Source organism: Lissotriton helveticus, chromosome 5_1 (genome assembly GCF_964261635.1).
Source record: "Lissotriton helveticus chromosome 5_1, aLisHel1.1, whole genome shotgun sequence".
NCBI lineage: Eukaryota > Metazoa > Chordata > Amphibia > Caudata > Salamandridae > Lissotriton > Lissotriton helveticus.
In genome coordinates this window covers 1,524,328,375-1,524,348,457 of record NC_136065.1, presented here as the reverse complement: position 1 = coordinate 1,524,348,457, position 20,083 = coordinate 1,524,328,375, and the positions used below count along the sequence as shown (strand labels likewise).

Sequence of the window (20,083 nt, the reverse complement as noted above, 5' to 3'; positions counted from 1 at the left end):
TGCTTCAACAGAAAATTGTCAAGCTAAAACTGCAAGATCAGGTCACCTCCACGGTGAACAGAAGTAATCCCAGATTAGCTTTGGCCAATTTAGGCTTTGTCAGTGTGGTACAGCTTGAGTCCTGTGGCACAATGCTTTTGGGATCCATGTCTGGGCATTCCCAATGAACTAACGGTGTCTACTGCAACAAACAACAAAGTGATGGAAGGAATTTTGAATTAAGATTAACTAGTGGGTCAGCTGGGGCCATATTACAGATCATTAGACTCATGCTATACTTCACTGAAGATGAAATACTAATTCAGAGCCTGGTGCAATAGTAATGGAAAAGATTTAACCCTAGTTAGGCCTGAATCGTCCATTTCCAGCTGAACAAAATTATAGGAAAACATGTAATGAGCGCTACCCTAACTTCTTTTGATCATCTGCAAAAAGTGTGTCAAGTTCTATGAAAGACACTGGTACTCATTTAACTTAAGGTGGTTGCATGAAAAGCTTAATTTAGACGTGCTGGAATTCTATTAAGTGACTTATGGGTTGCTTCCAGATCATTGCAGTGGGTGTTTAGTCAACACCATATATAAGTGTCCCAATGATATGTGCGACAACTTACTCTCTCTGGGATTTTGTAGCCAATATTGCTTTCCTTGATTGCAAAGTGCGGTTTGGCAAGAAACAAGAACAGAGACAGGATTTTAAGCAACTGATAGTTGGCAGATAACGTATGTTATTTCTACGGAGATGCCAAAGATTGCGAAGTAAAGCGGAAGGCTCCATGTTAATACATTTCTGAGTCACATTGGTTAACCAGTACTCTGTGGAAACTCCACTGAGCTACTCTTTCACAAAGACAGCAAGAGTAAGATCCCCCGAGACTGGAGTGGGGCAGTGGTGGAGTGATTGCCATAAAAACCACAATGTAAGACATTCTCCTTTGCAGGCTTTGAGCATAGATGCTTTGCAAAATACTTTAAAATGTCCCATAGCAAAACTTCCGCAGCACTATGATCCATGTGTCAAACTTAAAAAAAAAAAATTCTTTTCAAAAACAAAATCCCAAAACGGATTTTGTTTTTGAAAAGCAAAACAACAATGATCCCATCCCATGTCAGTATTTTCTCATGAGATGGGGGTTATTTTGCAGTTTTCACTGCTACTTAATGCCAGACTTTACCTGGCGGTGACGGACAGTCAGAAGTAGAACTAACCACCTGTCCACTCTAAATAGGACAGACGGACACATGGCTAAACCTCTGATGGCTCTTAATTCGTAGGGCAATCAGAGGTGGATGCAGGTGGTGGAGACAGAGTAGTCTCCGCCATCCACCTACATACTGAAGTTACACCCAACTCTAAAATGAGGCAGGCAAAACTTCACTTTGGCGAAGAAGCTACTCCGTCACCAAAGTCCAAATCAGGCCTTAAGTAATTTAGGGTTTAAATTGGTGGATGACTGCCTGGAAAATCTATGATTTCCCCCACCTCATTTAGAGGATTGGGATTTTCTTGGTTTCTGATGGTAGAGTTTAGTTAACTGCTGCTCGAAACATCTTGGATGTGGTTGGATAACAATGGAGGAGTCAGGGAGGCCTCAGTCTTGGTATGAGCTGCGGTTGTACAAGTGCCTGTAAGGTAAAGACACATTTCTGTGATGAATCTTTGCCTTAGACTTGGCAGATTGGCAGAAGTGGGCAGGCCTCCCTCAGAGAAAGCATGGAACAAAGAAATTAGCAATAAATGATCCCACTACAAAGCCAATTTAGTTAACATTAAAACGCTTTATTGATTAACCACGACAACGAGAAAGCATCCTAATATAGGCATCAGGAAATATAACAATACAATTACAGTGTTCTGTCGAATTTAAAAAATCTGCGTTGTAAGAATTTGAGCAACACACAACCTGTATAATATTTTCAAACAACCACTACGGGTAGAAGTGCATTAATTTTTAACAATCAACAAACAAAAGCCCAACACAGAATGTGTTCCAAACCAGTTCACATGTTAAGGAAATGTTATCCACCAAACAAAAGCACAGTCTTAGTTGAAGGCAGTGTCAGCGTTTAAGAAGTCCTTGTTGAACGTACATTCTCTCACTTCCTTGGGACGGTTTTAGTAGAAGAAAGGTTAATTGTACTGGTGTAATAAAAAGTGATTCTCAAACCTATACAATACTTTACAGGCAGCCAGTCACAATTTTAAATTAACTTATTTAATGTCAAATATAGGCTTAAACATGTATAAATATATGTTTAATCTGACGTTATCACTTTGCAGTCCTGCTTTGTGGCTGCTTGTCACTTCTTCTGCTGCGTTTTTAAATCCTAATAGTAGATGATGTCAGATTATTTAAGTATGATTCGATTACAGTATGGTGCGTGCTAATTTTTGTTGGAAGATTTGGAGCAAACGTCCAGGTACACCTTTTTGACCATGGAGGCTTTGGAAGATTTGGAGCAAACGTCCAGGTACACCTTTTTGACCATGGAGGCTTTGAATCGTTTTTGAAGTACTTTTTCATAAGCATATTAGTGATTTATTTCAAATAGGACCTGTTTAATGATAGTCTCTTCGGGCTCTTATATGTTTTCCTTGGAGACAATGTCTTGATACTAGCGCCCGACAAGCAATCTAGGTCCATTGAAATGAAAATATCCTGGAGCAGTACAGGAAAAGGCAGACTTTGCTACCGACACCTTTTACCGGGGCCCATCCACTACAGGTCCAGCATCCACTTAGGACTTGGCTTCCACTGTTAACTGTTCCTGCCGTGGTGCGCAATGCAGGCATGATATTCCCATTCATGAAAATAAAAAAATGTCCCCGATACACAGGGAGAAAACGTCCATGCATCGAGGATATTTAATTTAAACAAACCAATGGTTTGTGGTTTTGAGTCTGCAAAACAAAAAATAAAAATGCAGAAAAGCAACCATGACGTGAAACCTATCCATTTTTTGCCAAAAGAGTGCAATACTAGAGAAAATTATCTTTGCAAAGTCAACAAGGATCTCTATATGCTGTACACGGTTTGGCACAGTTCTCCAAGGTGGGGGCTTCACCACCCCCACAGGATGCCGAGCAGCCCACCGAACTTCATTACATCTTAACTGCTTTCTTTGATTCAGACAAAACGCATTTTCCATTGTTCCATATGCTCTAAAATATATCATGTTGAGGATGCTGATGACCAAAAAGAATAATCCTAAATTCACGACCATACTATAACAGCGTGCTTAGAGTGTTTTTACTAATTTAAAAACCATGTCTAATTTAGACATGGTTTAGTTAGAATGACAAGGCCATAGCCAGCTTGCACTGACATCTAGTCATATTTGTAGAAAGAAACGTGCACCTTTATTTTAAGTGAACAAGCTTTTCTACAGCAAAGAATGCTGTGTGCCTTCGCATTTTAGAAAATCATTAAAATAGAACTTTAATCCATGGTCTTTGTATTAATAAGTTGCATTATTTGTGTTGCTCTAAAGGAAGCCATGTTCAGGATTTCCCTGTCAACTTTCACGGTTCTTTACTTGAGGCCTTTCACAGGCACCATTCATTAGTAGAACTGTCTTTTGTATTTCTGTTTTACAAAAACATCATGTTATTTCCTTGATTTCCAATACACACTACATTCATTAATATACAGTAGAAGTAGGTGTTTTTGGATGTGTCTCATTGAATGTATCTTATGTTTCAGAATGTCCATTGGTTTACCAGAATAATACATTGCTAGTAAAACCCCCACTATACACATCTCACCACTGCATTTGTGTGTTTTTTCTGTCTAGAACTCTATAAAAGAGAATATTTTTGGGATATGTAGCAGTCTTTTGGCTTTCTTATTTGGTAAACCAGACTGACTTTATATCAGTCTGGTTTCTGCTTTTTAATTGATTCTGGCTATTTATTTTCTTAGGAGAAAGTGTCTTAATAGTGAAGAGTTGTATTTCGATTTTTCATGAAACAAAGGCCCAGATTCATCAAACAAAAATCCGCTCGCAAAGGGGCAGATTCTCAGAATCTGCCCCTTTGCGAGCGGTATTTTTGCATTTGGGATGCATCATCCCAAATGCAAAAATCGCAATTTTAGAAATCGCTAAATTGCGATTATTTGCATTTAAGGAATCTCAAATTGAGATTCCTTAAATGCAATGCATGAAAGTTTTTAAAATAGCGAATTCGCTAATAGGGCACGCAAATTACCATGAAGTACAACTTCATGGTAATTTGCAAAAACTTTGAAAAATGCACTAAAGTGCATTTTTCAAAGTTTCATGTCGCGCACACACATGCGTGTGCACAACATATGTGCACATATCAATTTCAGGGGTGCAACAGGGTGTCCTTAGGACACCCCTGCACCCTTGAAATCGCGATCTCAATTTGCGAATTGCTAATTGCGATTCGCAAATTGAGATTGTCTTCCCATTCATTCCTATAGGCCTCTAGGCCTATAGGAATGAAATTGCGAGTTGCAATTAAGGAATTCTAAGAAATCGCTAATTTTTTAAGTGATTTCTTGAAGCATTCCATTTTGCTATTCCTTAAGCGCGAATCGGTATTTTTCGCTATTAAAGAATCGCAAATTGGGTTGTTGATGCATCTTTTTTTCACATAAGTACCTAATGGTATGCCAATTAGTGAGGTGTGTGTAGAGGTGAATTTCCAGGTAGGATGAAGGTTTTAAGTTTGGTTTTACAGCTAGATGGGCTGCCACGAATCAACCAAGAAAGGCCCATGCACCCATTCTAGTCATTGCCTCCTGCTGTGTAGAGCTCAGGCCCATTAAATTGGAGGGGGGAGTGTGATCCAGACCTGTCCGTTTTTCAGGACGCCGCACTCCAGCTGAAAAATGCAAATACAGATTTTAAAACAAGCCTGAGCTGCTTATTAATTATGAGACAGCTACCATGGCTATCCCCTAGAGCTACTATTTTCTCTTAACCTTAAGGATAGTTTTTAACTTGGAAACAGGTACTCATACTTTGCAGATCGCACGTGATTTGATTTTATCTGGACCCTGCCAAACCTTCTGGTAAGCCTAGTAGGGCTGGTGTGAATATTTTTTAGCTTGGTCGATTTGGGGTTCCAATTCGGACATGAGTATAGGGATTGCTTTCCTGATTTTTTGATCACTTTCTTTTAATCCCTCTTTTATTACATCATCATTTAGTGCCTCGAGATTTAGTAAAAATTCTGGCCACTGCCTTTTCAGCGAGGTTTTTTTTTTGTTTTTAACCTCGTCTGGTGTACCAGATTTCAAATTTTATCTGCCTACCGAAGTGAAATATCCAAATATGATTCATTTGCTTTCGTTCCATGACCTATTGCCTTCTTTTGGTATGTCCCTGAACCATAGATATGCACAACGTTTCAGTCACACATTCTGCGACAATAGTGGACACATTTTGTACCAAACTACTTCCAAATTTTGCAAACGATATGAGTGTTTATGGTAAGACATGCAACGTTTTCCAAGGCAATAATAACTTGACCACAAATAGACCATTGCGGATGAAATGACATACCTGTAAATTTGCTTGAAATTTGATTTACCCGTTTTCAATTCATGTTGGGACAAAACTTCCAGCGAACAATGCGAACAAATCAATATTTCAACTCAAGTAACCTGTGGTTAATTTTTATATATTCTGTAATCCAGATAATTTATATCTATAAAATGATAATATGTATCTCTTGCAGGAATGGAGATAATCTTTGTATTCAATATCCACTGGGGCTCTTTCAGGTCTAAGCCAATCCAACTGGTAAGGGGGATCAAGTGAATGATACACATATGGTCCTTCCCACACACAGGTGGTGCCATAGCCAAATACAGATTAGAACAGTAGGGTGCTGTTGTCTGGCTAGGGGTTCATTGTTTTTATTTCTGGACATTGGTTACCATAGGTCACAGATCAACACCAGCGGCTGCCTCCATGTAGGTGTCAAGACTCACCTTTTCCATCAAATCGTCAGAAACTGCAGAGAAAGAAGTAGAAATGTGTTAATATACTATTTGTATTTTGTAATTAGCTTAACCTTGTGAGGGACACAAATTCTAAGTGGTCTCACTTTTGCCAGAAAAGGGAACCAAGATACAGAAATCTGATGTAATGTTGTCACGATTGTACAGTTTAATATGGAGTACATGTTGTAGATCTCGTTTTCCTGCTTATTTTCTGTGCCAAAATGGAACGATAGTCCATTCACTCTACAAAGACACCCAACCGCAGGTTGTTATTTGAGGTACTCTCCTGTATAATGTTGTAGTACTGCACATACACTGTTAATCTCACATGTATTGTATTGAGTAAGCTGAACATTCTGCTGGCTCGCCTAGTAGGCTAGGAACACCAGCAGAAAGTTCAACTGTTCTGAAAATGTTTATGTTGAAAATTGGAAGTTACTCCATCTCTTGTGCTGGTGGAGTGGACTTGCTTTCTTGGTTCTCCACAGCCATGTAGTCAATTCACAATAAACCTTAGCTGCGTAATCTTCTGTATTCGGTGTGTTTACTACATTATGTTAGAACAGCTGGGTGGATAATGTCTTATCAAGGTGAGCAGTAATAAAACATCATCACCATCTGACACGTTGTCCTTGCTTCACTCTCTGCAATGAGTCTGCATTATCAGTCTTATCACCCAAGGACTGGTGCCCACTGCATAAAATCTCATCATCATATTGGCAAGTAGTGAAACATTTCCTTGACAAAGATGCATCTTCTTCCTATAGCTGCCACTTTGTTTTGTCCCTTACCTCTTCCCCCTATAATGCGCCCTCTCAGTTTCCAAGAGGCAGTCCTTCTACTAGCTGCAGGATGAGCTTATAGCCCATGTAATGTGAGTTCCTGAAGCTGGAAGACTTGTGTTAATGGTTTGGCAAAAAAAAAATCTGGCTCGTCCAATTTATCAATCAATCTTTTAAGCCTTGATATAAAATTCTGTCCCTTGCTGTATTTAAAAGGGGTGTAAAGCTAACAAGTAAAGGAGCATGTTTTATTTAAATTTCAAAACAGCTTATAAGAATTCTGAGAATTGAGGGAGTAGCAAATGCAATTGTCATAAGACTGCTTTGCCAATATTAAGGGGCATATTTACAATATTTTGGCATAGGACTGTGCTTCTAGCTGTGCTGTGCTATGTGAAAAGGAAAGGGGAGGAATGCACCATGTCTACAAGAGATGGTGCATACTGTCCTTTCTGCAGGCGCACAAACTGCAGCTGTGCGCCTACTCAGGCACCCTTGCACCATGGTGCAAGGGTGTCTTTATTGTTGGGATGATTGTTTTTATGCAGGAAAGGACATCTTCCTGCACAAAAACAAAGGAGAAGGTGTTTTCCTCCTTCTAGGTGTGCTGCAGAATTGCGCACACGTTGAAAGTGAAAAAACAAGGAGAATTAGAAACATTTCTCCTTCTTACGCCTGCTTTGGGAAAGCGTTAGTTTTTGCACTGCCCCAGGTTTTTGCTATTTTGTAAATCTGGGGCAATGTCAAAAACCATGGGTGTCTCGTGGGGACACCCACAGCAACACCCATGGAATGCCCCTTCGACACGGAGTAAGGCATTGCCTTACTCCATATTTCCAAAGAAATGAAAAGCCATGCAGGGTGGCTTTGTGTGGCCTTGTAAATATGGGCTGGCACACTGCGCCTCTAGAGCGCTACAAAAGTGATGCTCTGGGGGTGGAAAAGTGCCACCGGGGCATTGTAAATATGCCTCTCAGTTTGTATCAGATCTGCTGAAGGGATCTGTTTTATGTGAGTGTTTAAGTATGTACAGACGTGGTCTGTGGGGAATAGAATGCTTTAGCTAAATGCCCATTCACTTATTTACAAGGGGAGACACAAATATTCCTGTCACAAATTACAACATCCACTAATCTGCTTTCCTAATATGGTGGAAAAAAGCTACTTGTGCCAGGAATTGCGTATCCTACCTCTAACGCCATGTAATTGCACCTAAATTGCTCTTATTTATCACATAAGGCTTGCATCGAACTGGGACAGAAAATAGGCCAGGGAACCAAATAAATAGAAAATGGCCTCCATTAGCAAATCAGATAGCTAAAAAAGTAACCCACATTTTCAAATCGGGGTAGTTTTGAACTTGTAAAGACAAAAGCTGTATTGGTGTTTTTAATTTGTAGGAGATGCACACATTTGAGATTCTGCTGGCAATGTTGGTTTTAATATCGGGGCAATGAACAGTAAAATCCATCCCATCAGACAAAACAAGCAGCTCCACAAACAGCCAAAGCACCAGCCCGAGTGCCTTATAGGCAACTTATAGGCAACTCCAACCCTTATTCATACCTTGAGATCTTTAAAACCCAATTGATGATTCGCCCACTACTACGCCAGTGACATAAAAACCTTAGGGGGACCTCTGCAAAGTACATAGAAGGGACACCCCAGACCCAGTTAGGAGCTATCGTGCAGGGACCCGCCACCCGTGCACAGTGCCAGAGAGGGTGTCCTGGAGCTCGGGGCTGAGAGGACCAATGTTACACCACTAACTCCTGCCCTATTCTCTGCCCTACTTTTGTCTCTGCTCTACCAACAGACCTCAATGTCTCTCATTGGCTACCCTTGAATCAGGAGCTCTCCTGCCTGGTAAACAGATTACTCTTATCCTGTTGTGAGTGAATGGTGCCTGTAGTTTAATGCCTACTTATTTTACGTCTCAAAATGTTCTGTACAATAGTCTGTACTTTATTATTATTTTTTTTTATTTAAGAAGTTTTCTGTAGCGCTGGCCAAATAAATAGAAAATGGCCTCCATTAGCAAATCAGATAGCTAAAAAAGTAACCCACATTTTCAAATTGGGGCAGTTTTCAACTTGTAAAGGCAAAAGCTGTATTGGTGGAGCGCTTTACAGTAGGTGCATAACATATAATCATCAGATACAAAAGAGGAGCAACATATCAACAGACGAGCGTCAAAAATAAAGAGCAACACATTGTATAGCAGGACATTTTTGGTTTCGAGGTTCTTCAGAGTCTTAGGGTTTGAGCAGAGCTCGATGTTTGCTGTCTGCCCCAAGCTATCCACTTCCTAGAGAGCGGTTGAGGAGCAAGGTTTGGAGTTGGCTTTTGAATTCTACAAAGGAGGGAATGGTTCTGATGTGAGCGGGAATGGAGTTCCAATTTTTTGGAGCACTTCAAGTGAAAGATCAATCCACAGTTTTTTTTCTAGTTTCAGGTGGGATGGGTAGGAGGGATTTTGGGCTTCTCAGGTTCCTGGATTGGCCGGCTTTTATGAGTTTTTTCGCCAGGTATTCGGGTTTGCCGGCAGCCGCTGCCGGCAGTGGGAGTACCGCCCGGTCGGTGACTTGGGGAGGGGGAGGGGCAGGTTGGGGGGTAGTAATGTATGGATTACGCAGTTTAACAGGTAAGTAAACATATAAATAAATAAAACAAATTTTGATGCGCGCACTGCATCGCATTTGGTGATGCAGTGCACACAACGAAATTCGTTTTATTTATTTATATGTGTACTTACCTGTTAAGCTCCATAATCCATACATTACTACCCACCAACCTGCCCCTCCCCCTTCCCATGTCACCACCTGGCCAGTACTCCCACTACCGGCCATGGCTGTTTGCCGGTGTGAAGGACTTTATGGGTTAGGCAGGCTGTTCTGAAGCTAATCCGCATTTCGACTGGAAGCCACTAAGTTCCTTGAGTGCAAGAGAGATATGATCAAATTTCTTGATACCGGTGATCATTCTGGCAGCCACATGTAACGTTGCTTTGATGGGAGCCAGATGTGATTTAGGAATTACTAGGACTGCATTCCCAAAGTCCAGTCTTGACAGCACCAGAGATTGGGTGGCTTGTTTGAGATCATTGGTTGGAATGTAAGGTTTTATCTTGTTCAGAAGTCTGAGGTTAAGGAACGCACTTTTGGCTGAATTCTTAATGTGTCTCCTCATGTTCAGTTTTGGGTCTAGGGTGAGGCCTAGAGATTTGACAGAGTCTGTTAGAGTGAGATTCCTGTTGAGCACTTCAATAGCCTTTATCCATTCAGCGATTTGGGGGTTATCTTCCTTGTTCGAGATGAGGAGTGTCTCAGTCTTGTTGGGATTTAGTTTCAAGTAGTTGCTCGTTAACCAGTGTTGGACATCTTTCAAGACATCATTTAGTCTTTGAATGTCTTTGAGAGAGGTAGTTTCCAGATAGATCTGAGTATCATGAGCATAGGGGTGGAAGTGAATGTTGGGTTTCCTGAGTAGTTTGGAGAAAGGTTCCATGTAGATGTTAAAGAGTTGCTGTGAAAGCACCGAGCCTTGAGGGACACCCTTGTTGACTTGCTGAAGTTCGGAAGTGAAGTTTTTTATTTTTATTTTTTACGTGCGATTGTGAAGGAAGAGAACCATTTGAGGACTACCTCACCAAGCCCAGCTCTTTCTTGGAGAGCCCTCATGAGGAGTTTGTGATCAACAGTATCAAATGCTGCTGCGAGGTCTAGGAGAATGAGGAGACAACATTGGTCAGAGTCTAGTGATCCATGTATATCGTCCATGATGTTGAGAATCGCGGTTTCTGTGCTACAGCCTTTTCTGAAGTCAGACTGGTGGGGGTCCAGGAGGTTATTGTTGTCCAGGTGCTGTGTTAGTTAATGAAGTATGCATCTTTCTAGTGTTTTTGAGAGCAGGGGAAGGTTCGACACAGGTCTAAAATTGTTCAGAGCTGTCGAATCTAGGTCGGGTTTTTTCAACAGGGGGGTGACTTGACCCATTTTAAGGCAGTCAGGAACTACTCCGTTTTTCAGGGCGCTATTTATGATCATGCTCCAGAGCGGTGCAAAGGCGTGCTTCATTTTTTTGGTCAGTAGGGGAGGAATGGGGTCTGTGTTCTTTCTATTGGTTTGAAATTCTATATCCTATTGGTATCTCTCCTGCTCTACAAGATACCTGTATTGTAATGACTGTACAGGTTCCTTGCAAAAATGTATGCACCATTAAAGGAGCCACACAATGAATGATGTCAAAACCCAAGCTGACATCATCAAACAAAACATCACTCTAGAACACCTAATGTTTGGTTTATTATTAAGGTGTGGGATTCATTAAAGAGAGGTTTTTTTACCTACACTGGATGGCCCCAGTGGTTAATTTGTGCCGGGGGTTTCCGGTGCTCAGCACTAGCACTTTATTTTCAATACCATCTCTAATTACAGTCTACCACAGGGTGGCACTGTCTATTACATTTTGAGATGAGCAGGTAGGCAGCGTTTAATAATTCAATATACATTAAAAATTAATGATATCTGCCACCAATACCATTCTTCATTGCTCCCCATCCTTCTACCTCTAAACCGGGTTCTCTCTTCCGAAATTGTGCATCAGTGGAATGGAGTTGGGGTGTGGCATAAGTGATTCATGTGCCAGTTGAAGAACTGTGTTCCCTGGTTGGTCACACCTCTGATGTAATCAGCACCAGAGAGCACAGCAGAAGCCAGGTGTAGGGATTAACAGAGACAAGGTAAGCAGCGTTGAAGGTTGAAGAAAGTATACCTTCTCTAAATCTCCGTCATGCACAGTGGCATCGCACCCTGTAATCCTCCAGGTACACAGCACCGGTGAACAGTTTCTAGTTCTGCATCATAGCAAGGGAAGAGGTGTATGTTCTTAACCCAGTGATAAAAATAATGGTATCAACAGTCTGGCTAGCAAGAGGGAATATTTAAGTCATGCTCCCATAACAGGTAAAACAATGTCCAGCTAAAAAATAATAGTGTAGGAGCTGTACTAATTTCCATTTATAAAAACTTTTATTATACACAGCACTTAGAAAATGCCTGGTGGGAGCAGAGGGAGGAGGAGGATCACAAAGGGTGCTATCCAAGCAAAGGCAGTCCCTGGACTGGAGTAAGATAACAAACATTATTCAAAGGGGCTCGTTTTGCCAATTTTGAGTGAGTGCCATGGACGACTTTGCCAGCCATGTTTAGCGTATATAGAAAACAATGAAAACATTGCTTTGTATACTTCACACAACTCAGCAGCCATCTTGAAAATATTGAAAACAATGTTTTAATTGTGTTCTGTACTTTTAACATGGCCAGTCTCTATCAGCTTTGCTAATTCTGGAGGAGATCAAAAACCTCAGGTACTGGTGGAATTTAATATGTGATGAACATAGAATTGCTTCAGTACCTCAACCTTCTATCCATTTACAAATAACTCTGATCTATTATGGCTACCTTCCACTACTTTTCTATCTTCATAATCCTAATTTTTTTCGTTTCTTACTCTATATTTCATATTTCCTCCATTTTCTTTCTTCTCTTTTCCTTTCTCTTCATCTTTTTCTTTACTCTTTCTCTATCTTTCTTTCTCTTTGCTCCTTTCTTCTATTTCTATCCTATAAAAAACAATTAACTCTCTCTTTACATATTGTATTCATTCTTGTATTTACACAGGTTCGTTGTATACCAGTATAATTTGATATACCTATTTTTTTTATGATGTATCTTTTAGTAGTCACTGTTCAGGAACATTATTATAAAAATTATAACTTCTTGTAACCTTTTATCTATAATTCACCTACTGTAAGGTTATAACTTATCTATACTTGTATACTCATATCTACATTGGGATTGACGAATGTATATTTCCATCCCTGTGTTATTTATCTATACTACTATTATAAAGGAAGTACTTTGAACCTTTGAGGCGGGTAAACTCGGGAACCACAGCGCCAATCCACACACCCGATACAACGTTGTAATCGTCAGGGTGTGCAGATGGACATAGGCTATATAAACTTAATAAATATATGTTATTTAAAAAATTTACCCAAAAAAAAAGTAGTCCCTTGGAAGAAGCGCCGGCCGCGACGTCCGTGCCCGACGTGAGGAGCGCGGGGAGGAGCGGCGTCCAGGAGCGCAAGGAGGACCGGCAGACATGGCACGGGGAGGAGCGGTGAGGAGCGGCGGACAGGCGGTGAGGAGCGGCGGACAGGCGTGGAGGAGCGGCGGAGAGGCGGGGAGGAGCAGTGAGCAGCGGATGAGGTAGGTTATTTATTTATTTATTTAGGAGCGGTGAGCGGCGGAAAAATGAAACAAAAATGAAAATCGTGAGCAAGAGGAAGCAAACGGAGCATTACAAAAGGGAGCCAAACGGTGCATTACAGTTGGAAAAAGTTACGTGTGCAGGTTACAAAAGCGTACAAAGTAAACATAGAGGTATAATACTGCAATATATGGAGGAAGGCCCCGGGGGACCCATGGACAACGTCGGGGTGGGCGGGGGCCCTGAAGCCTAATTGCTCCCGGACAACGTCGGGACGGGCTGCTACAAAAGCGTACAAAGTAAACATAGAGGTATAATACTGCAATATATGGAGGAAGGCTCCCGGGGACCCAGGGACAACGTCGGGGCGGGCGGGGGCCCTGAAGCCTTATTGCTCCCGGACAACGTCGGGACGGGCTGCTACAAAAGCGTACAAAGTAAACATAGAAATATAATACTGCAATATATGGAGGAAGGCTCCGGGGGACCCGCGGACAACGTCAGGGCGGGCGGGGGCCCTGAAGCCTAATTGCTCCCGGACAACGTCGGGACGGGCTGCTAGTCTTCAATAAAAATGATTTAACAAAAAAAAAAAAACTCAGGTACTGGCAAAGACAACTACGGCTACCTCCATGGAGAGAGAGAGTGAGACAAGAGAGTGAAGTGCAACAACACCCAGGACATCACCAAGGCATCCATCCATCATTTGACGTGCCTTCGAGGACCAATTGGAGTGGAGAGCTAGGGTAAGAGGAACATCCAGGACACCACAAAGGCCGCTACCTAGCGCCTTGGTCTACACAAAGGAGGATCAGGAAGGAGGGAAGTAGGAGATTGATAGGTTGAGTCAGAAGGGCATCAAAATAAAGGGCGTGCTTTAAAAACAAAGACATGTACTCCAGAGAATGATAAACTGGTAAAGGAATGAAAAAAAGTAGTTCCATGACTTCTGCAGTTGAGCGACACACTCTACCAAGTGAAAAGCAAAGGTTAACAAGCTATGTACCACGTGAGGGACAAACACACAAGAGTGATCAAACTCCTCAAAACGCAGGAACCAAGCAGGCCATCTAATCTTGTGTAAGGGCTGACTCTATATAGTATGGTATACAATGCAGTCTGCAAAAAGGAAGACATTTAGATGAGTGCTGGGAGCTAGGCTATGTGGAATACAGCATTAATATTAACTAGTGAAAAGCAAAGGGACTAATATGGGGTCTAACCTTACACTCTGTTGCCTCATTTGGCTTTGGAGAAGGTAAATAATAGAAATTATCTACAGAACAGCAGGGGCATTTGCATCATTGCCCAGACTAGTGGGTTCCTACTTCCCCTCAATTTTTTATGTGTTTTTCACTGCCAAACCAGAGGATGGGGAGGCATTTGCCTTACTCGCATTAAGGCCCGCGGAATGCTTACTACACCACTGGATGGAGGCTCCTTCTAATGATCGCCTGACATTTTGACAAACAAGGCTATTCTGAAATGCAATAGTGTCGGAAGATTTAGAAAGTTGAGGCTGTCAACTGTGACAACAATATCTTGAATGGTGAACAGAGATGAAGTAGTTGAGTGGCATGAGCACTCAAATTGCATACAACGCTGCAAGAAAGTGTGGTTATAATTTTGCACAACACTGTTTTTGTCGGGGTTGGTGAAACCAGGAGTTTATATACACAGTTGACTAGGATTGTCAGAATGACCCTTCTGGCTGCTGGATGCAAAGGTCAGAGTGACAACGGTTGGGGACACTTTTGTATAGATTAAGAGAATTGCCCACTTTATAGGGGGGGTCAAAGACAGTTGTAGAGTGGCTAAATGCTGAATGACTGTTAATTAAAAATAAGAGGGATTGGATGATGAAAAATGTATCAATGATAACAGCAGCTTTTGACAGACCCAGAGGGTTCCCAGATGTGAATGCGGTCACATCCTTTGCCTTTTTTTTACTTAGGACTATCAAAAAGATACTGCCTATTATCCCTGTCAATCTCAAGAAAACTCTTGTCACTCCTCTGGTGATGGCTATATTAGATTAATGTAATGGCCTGTTTCTCACTGCCCATCAATTCATATTAAACAAACTATAAGTTCTACGAAACCGGTGGCCGAAGCTTCATGCTGGGAGCCACCAAGGCATGGAATGCACTGCCACTCCCCATCACAGAGGCACCCAATCTTCTCGTATTTAGAAAACCCCTGAAAACCTGACCATTTAGCACTCTGTAGCTTTTTTCCTGGTATTTTTCTTTTGTCTATAATGCCAGCGCCAAGACACCTCTGGGTATTCGACCACTTTAGAAATTTTATTAACATAACATGACAAATGCTGCGTGCATCGGACTTGTCAACTGAATCTGATCATCATTTTTAAATCGTCCTTTACCATAGGAATTTTTGCACGTTGGGGGTTTTGACACTGAACAGTTGGTGGTGCTAATTTTCCCTTGGGTATTTCAAGTCAGTAAGGTGATAGAAAGGGTCCCCAAACTAGATGAGCTGTGTTTTTAATCACTTTCTGTGTTTTGAGAACAAATGTTGAATTAGCTTTTTTTCTAATATAAGCAAAGAAGTGTGCTTACTGGTTCTTAGATAGAGGATACTCGAAACGGAGGCTTTTGGCCAATGAGATAGCCATTGCAGGCAGGGGGATGATTGGTGGGAACGGTCATCACCCAACTAATCAACTTACCGGGCCTTTTCGCATTTCAATTGTAGAGGTCACCTAATGACACCAACTGATATTTTTGAGGGCACCATTTACTAACCTTGCCCTCATAAGGAGGAATCTCCTTAGGTTGAGGGGAAGAGCGACAGCTGATGGCATACTGGCCAGCCTATGCAGAATATGGACTAGAGAGTGTTATTACTTTTAACGTTAACGTTTAAGCTTCAATCCACTCATGCTTCTATGGCACACATCACGACTTCCTTTTAGCATTTAGCAGTCCAGGTATAGCTGATAGTTTGCAGAAAAACTTTCAGTATGGTGTAACTTATTTTTCGTGTATTCCATCCAAATATTTAACTAACATGATCATCAAAAATGGTTGTGCCTTTCAATCAAACCTGGTTTTCCCTAGGGGTGATGATGAAAAAGGGGTATCAGACTGTGAGCCCTAACTTGTGCATGTGGTGTAAGTCCCTTACTCCTCTGGAGGGTCCTTGAGCATGGAAGGCCAGGTGAACCACCAATTTATGGTGAACCACTCCTTTAAACTCTAAATGAACGTTTGGAGTCATGTTGCTTGAATAATGAGCTGCATCTCTAGGGCATTTTACAGCCAACTTACCTTCCTCGTGATCTACATCAGTCTCTTTTTCTCCAGTTAGGTTGGGACTGCCTTCCCCAGCACTCTTCTGTAGGCACCTTGTTTCTTCCAAAGTCACTTGTGTCCTGTTCTCATTTACCGGTTGTCTAACTGGAAGGCACACAAAAATACATATATAAATCTGAGGACTTCAATAACACAACTTATGGCTTCATTCTTGAAAAGGCATTGTGGTTATTGGTAGTATTTTGATAATGTGGGCCTGATTTAGAGTTTGGCGCACACAGGGCCTCATTTACGAGAAGTGTTGCATCTCGGCGTGAAAGCAGCGATGCGCCACTTCTCAGTGCACCCTCCTTGCGACACCAATGATGCGTCATATTTACATTATGACGCATCACGTCACAAGGAAGGACAGATACATCAGTAAAACTGACGTATCTGTCAGTACAAAAAGTGGCGCATTGCTGGAGTTGTGTAAGAAGCCTGATGCAACTCCAGCAATGTTCCTTTCACATGGGGCAAGCCCCATGTGAAAGGGCCTGCATCACCCTTACACCTGCCATGAGGCAGGCGTAAGGTTTTGATGCATTGGTGTCCTAGAAGTGGCGCAGCAAAATCTCATAGATTTCGCTGCGCCACAGCTATGACCCTTTTTTGCGGTGGTATGCCCACCTGCATACATTATACCTGGTGCAGGTATAATGTAGCGCAGGGGTTTACGAGGTGACGCATCTACCTAGATGCGTCACTTCGTAAATATGGCACAACATGGTGCATGTTTTATGCCACTGGTGCGTCACAAAAAGTGACGCACCAGTGTCGCAAAAGTGACACAGGGGCTCATAAATGAGCCACACAGTGCTCTATACCATCACAAATGTGATGAAGTTCCCAGTCCGTCAAGCCCTTGGTTTAAAATGCCCTATTTAGAGTCAGGTAGACTGTCAGCTTTCAGCGCCCCCTTCCTCTGACAGCCAGATGGACTGCCGGCTGTCGGAGTAAGGGCATCACACCACCCACCCTTTATAAAGCTCATGATCTGATGCACTTTTTTTGCTGTCTGACACCACCAGTGAAAATCTAGTGGGATGAACACAAAAACAAATTCAATGTCCTCTACACCCAGGGAAAATAATCCCTTGTGTAGGGGTCAGTAGTTATTTGTTTTCCAAAAGCAATCTCACAATTTTGTAGTTTTTGTTTTTAAACAAAGAGTTTGATGTATGGCAGCCATCCACCAAACATTTAATGCCTTCAGAGGAATCGCCATGGCCGACGTTCTCCGAAGGTGCAGAAGAAATAGTGATCTCGAAATCGGATGGGCTCTGTCCCTCAGGGATGCGGGTGTAATGTCCTCCACCCTCCTGATGGGCAGAGTAAAGACCGACATTGCCTTAATCAGGCTTTATGTTGTACTGCCCATTAAATCGGTGCATTAACAACATTGTGCAGTGAATAAAAATTTTAATGGCTTTAAATATTTGTAAAAACATAGAGACTGGAAATAACTGAGCCAATGTAAATAAAAAAATCAGTTTTTCATAGTATTACATTAATTGGCCAAAGCTCAAGGGAAGAAGATTAAAGAGCAGAAAGCACTAAGAGCAAATCCAAAAGATAAGCCTTCCCTCGGACTGGTAGATGAGCCAACTCAAACCTTTTACGATGCACATCCAAGGCTTCAGTAGGGTTTATACAACCCAGGGTTCAGTAAATGCCCAGACAGCCACGCTTCAAACTCTTAAAGTGGTAGGAGACAACTCAAAAGAAAACCCAACCTAGGGAAACTTTAAAACCAGAGCTGGTTTGCATTACCCACAGATTACAGATTTCCGCCTACACCATTTCTGGAAGGATGCCCAATGATGGTAATCCTAGTGGGAAGATGCCTGGAAGGTTAGTAGCACAAACATCATCCTCTGAAAGCCCCAACCTTATTATCCCTCATGTTTATTTGCCAAATCTAGAGGTGCATTCTCAGAAGAATAACCTGAGAAGGGGAGGAGATCTGAAAGGATAAACTAGAAATATCCTCTCTGGAGCAGAAGCTATCTGGCAGAGAAAAGTGAACAACAATATTTTCAAAATGGAGCTACCAATATTATCCAATGCCTAAATCTCAAACAGCGAGCCCACAGCTTGGAAATCATTGGAAGTGGGACAGACGCAAAAAGTGGACCCTTCGGCCATTAGCACAACAGAGCATCCACCCACCAATATGCCTCAGTGTTGAACATAGTGCAGAACATTGGTAGCAGTGAATTGCCTACTTCTGCAAAAAGATCTATCCCTGCAGTGCCAAACCTGTTACACATTTGCAGGAGCATTTCCAGCGAGAGAAAGAATTCCATGGAATTGGGGAACACTGATATCCATAATCTGCTTGAGAGTTGTCTACTCTTATGTGAACTACCCGCACAAAAACAAGATGCTCATAACCATATCTGGAAAGCCTCTACTGCCCATTCCTTGCAACTGTTGCACCCAAAAACTGAAGTAAGCACCATATCCCCCAGAATCGAGCTTCCTTAGAACTGAAGGTCTAACAGTACAGAAGATGACTCCTTTCAGTTGGAGGAATAACCTCTCAACTCTTGTCCCAGGGAGCCTGGTTTGAGAAAGGACCCAGTGTTGCTCCTCTCACCAGCTGTACCCATCAGCAACTGTGGTGAAAACAATTGGTTCCTGAACTAAAATAGGAAACCCTCTCGCTAGATTGAGCAGGGATCAACACTGTTTTTTAATATTGGCAATTTAGACATCCCACCACCAGAGAATGTGCCGGTAAACTGGACCCGAGTGTAATCAAACCCAAGAACCCACAAACACAGTAGAAGCCCACAGAGAAAAACAAAGGAAAAGTAGCAGCGCTCATAACTCTTTGCCTCCTTGAACTTGCATCCATCTCCTTGCCTATGTCGATAGTAAGTCTGGAGAGATGTCACGTGTGCATGACACGTTCCACATAGCACCATGTCCACATCTGTCTGGAACCTAGATCCTCTGAACTGTATATCCTGCACACAAATCATCCTGGATTGTATTGTGTTGGAAAAAAAACCCAGTGAGTCTGACAGCTGCTACGCTAACTTCACATGAGATATTGTCTAGGCCTTTGGTGAGTGCATGAATTAACCAGTCACCCTGGTCTTGGCGAAGACTGATATCCATATTGTGAAGTAATACTACTTCTGGAACCTGAACACAGGAAAACTCTCATGGGGCAGATTTCAATCCAAAGTGCATGACCTTAAAATGGAAATGAGGCAATAGGACAGCAAATCTTTGATGAGGTGACTGTTTGGAATGTTCAAATAAGCATCCTCTAAACTTAGTGCTCCAAGAAATTCTTTCAGAAGGATCAGCGAGTTAATATTCTGGGATAACAGCCTGGAAAGTGTCCATCTGCAAGTGGATTGATAAAACAAACTGACTTACCCCCTTCAAATTGATGACATCTGAATCCACCTGAAATATTTTGCACCAGAAACATGATCAAAAAACTCCAAGCCCCCACTCCTTTTAGAAAGCTAAAAATATCACCTTCTTGTTGAATAATGTTGAAATGTATTTTAAGAAAACATCTTGTTTTAATTTGGACCGATGCAAAGGAGTCTGCTAGCAACACTGATTCAGGAATTCAATCTTGTTCCTTTCTTGTACAACCACCAGAACCCAGGCAACTGAAATGACTTCCTGCCAATTAGCAAGAAAGCTTTGGACTAAACCTCCCACTGGATTAGGAGCTAAATGGTTGACGTAGTCAGTGAGTCAGT

General features: G+C 41.9%; 1 protein-coding gene across 4 annotated transcripts in view; it reads right to left on the bottom strand.

Moving 5' to 3' along the window:
• Positions 1–5,779: 5,779 nt before the first annotated feature.
• The window catches only part of LOC144755526 (polymeric immunoglobulin receptor-like), a 222,536-nt gene continuing 208,232 nt past the window's right edge, over positions 5,780–20,083 (bottom strand). For all 4 annotated transcript variants that reach the window (XM_078644540.1, XM_078644537.1, XM_078644539.1 and 1 more), the window contains 2 exons: positions 16,326–16,454; positions 5,780–5,988 (listed from right to left, as the gene is read on the bottom strand). In XM_078644540.1, coding sequence (XP_078500666.1) covers positions 5,918–5,988; positions 16,326–16,454 — 200 coding nt within the window. In that variant the 3' untranslated portion in view covers positions 5,780–5,917. The remainder of the gene's footprint in view (positions 5,989–16,325; positions 16,455–20,083) is intronic.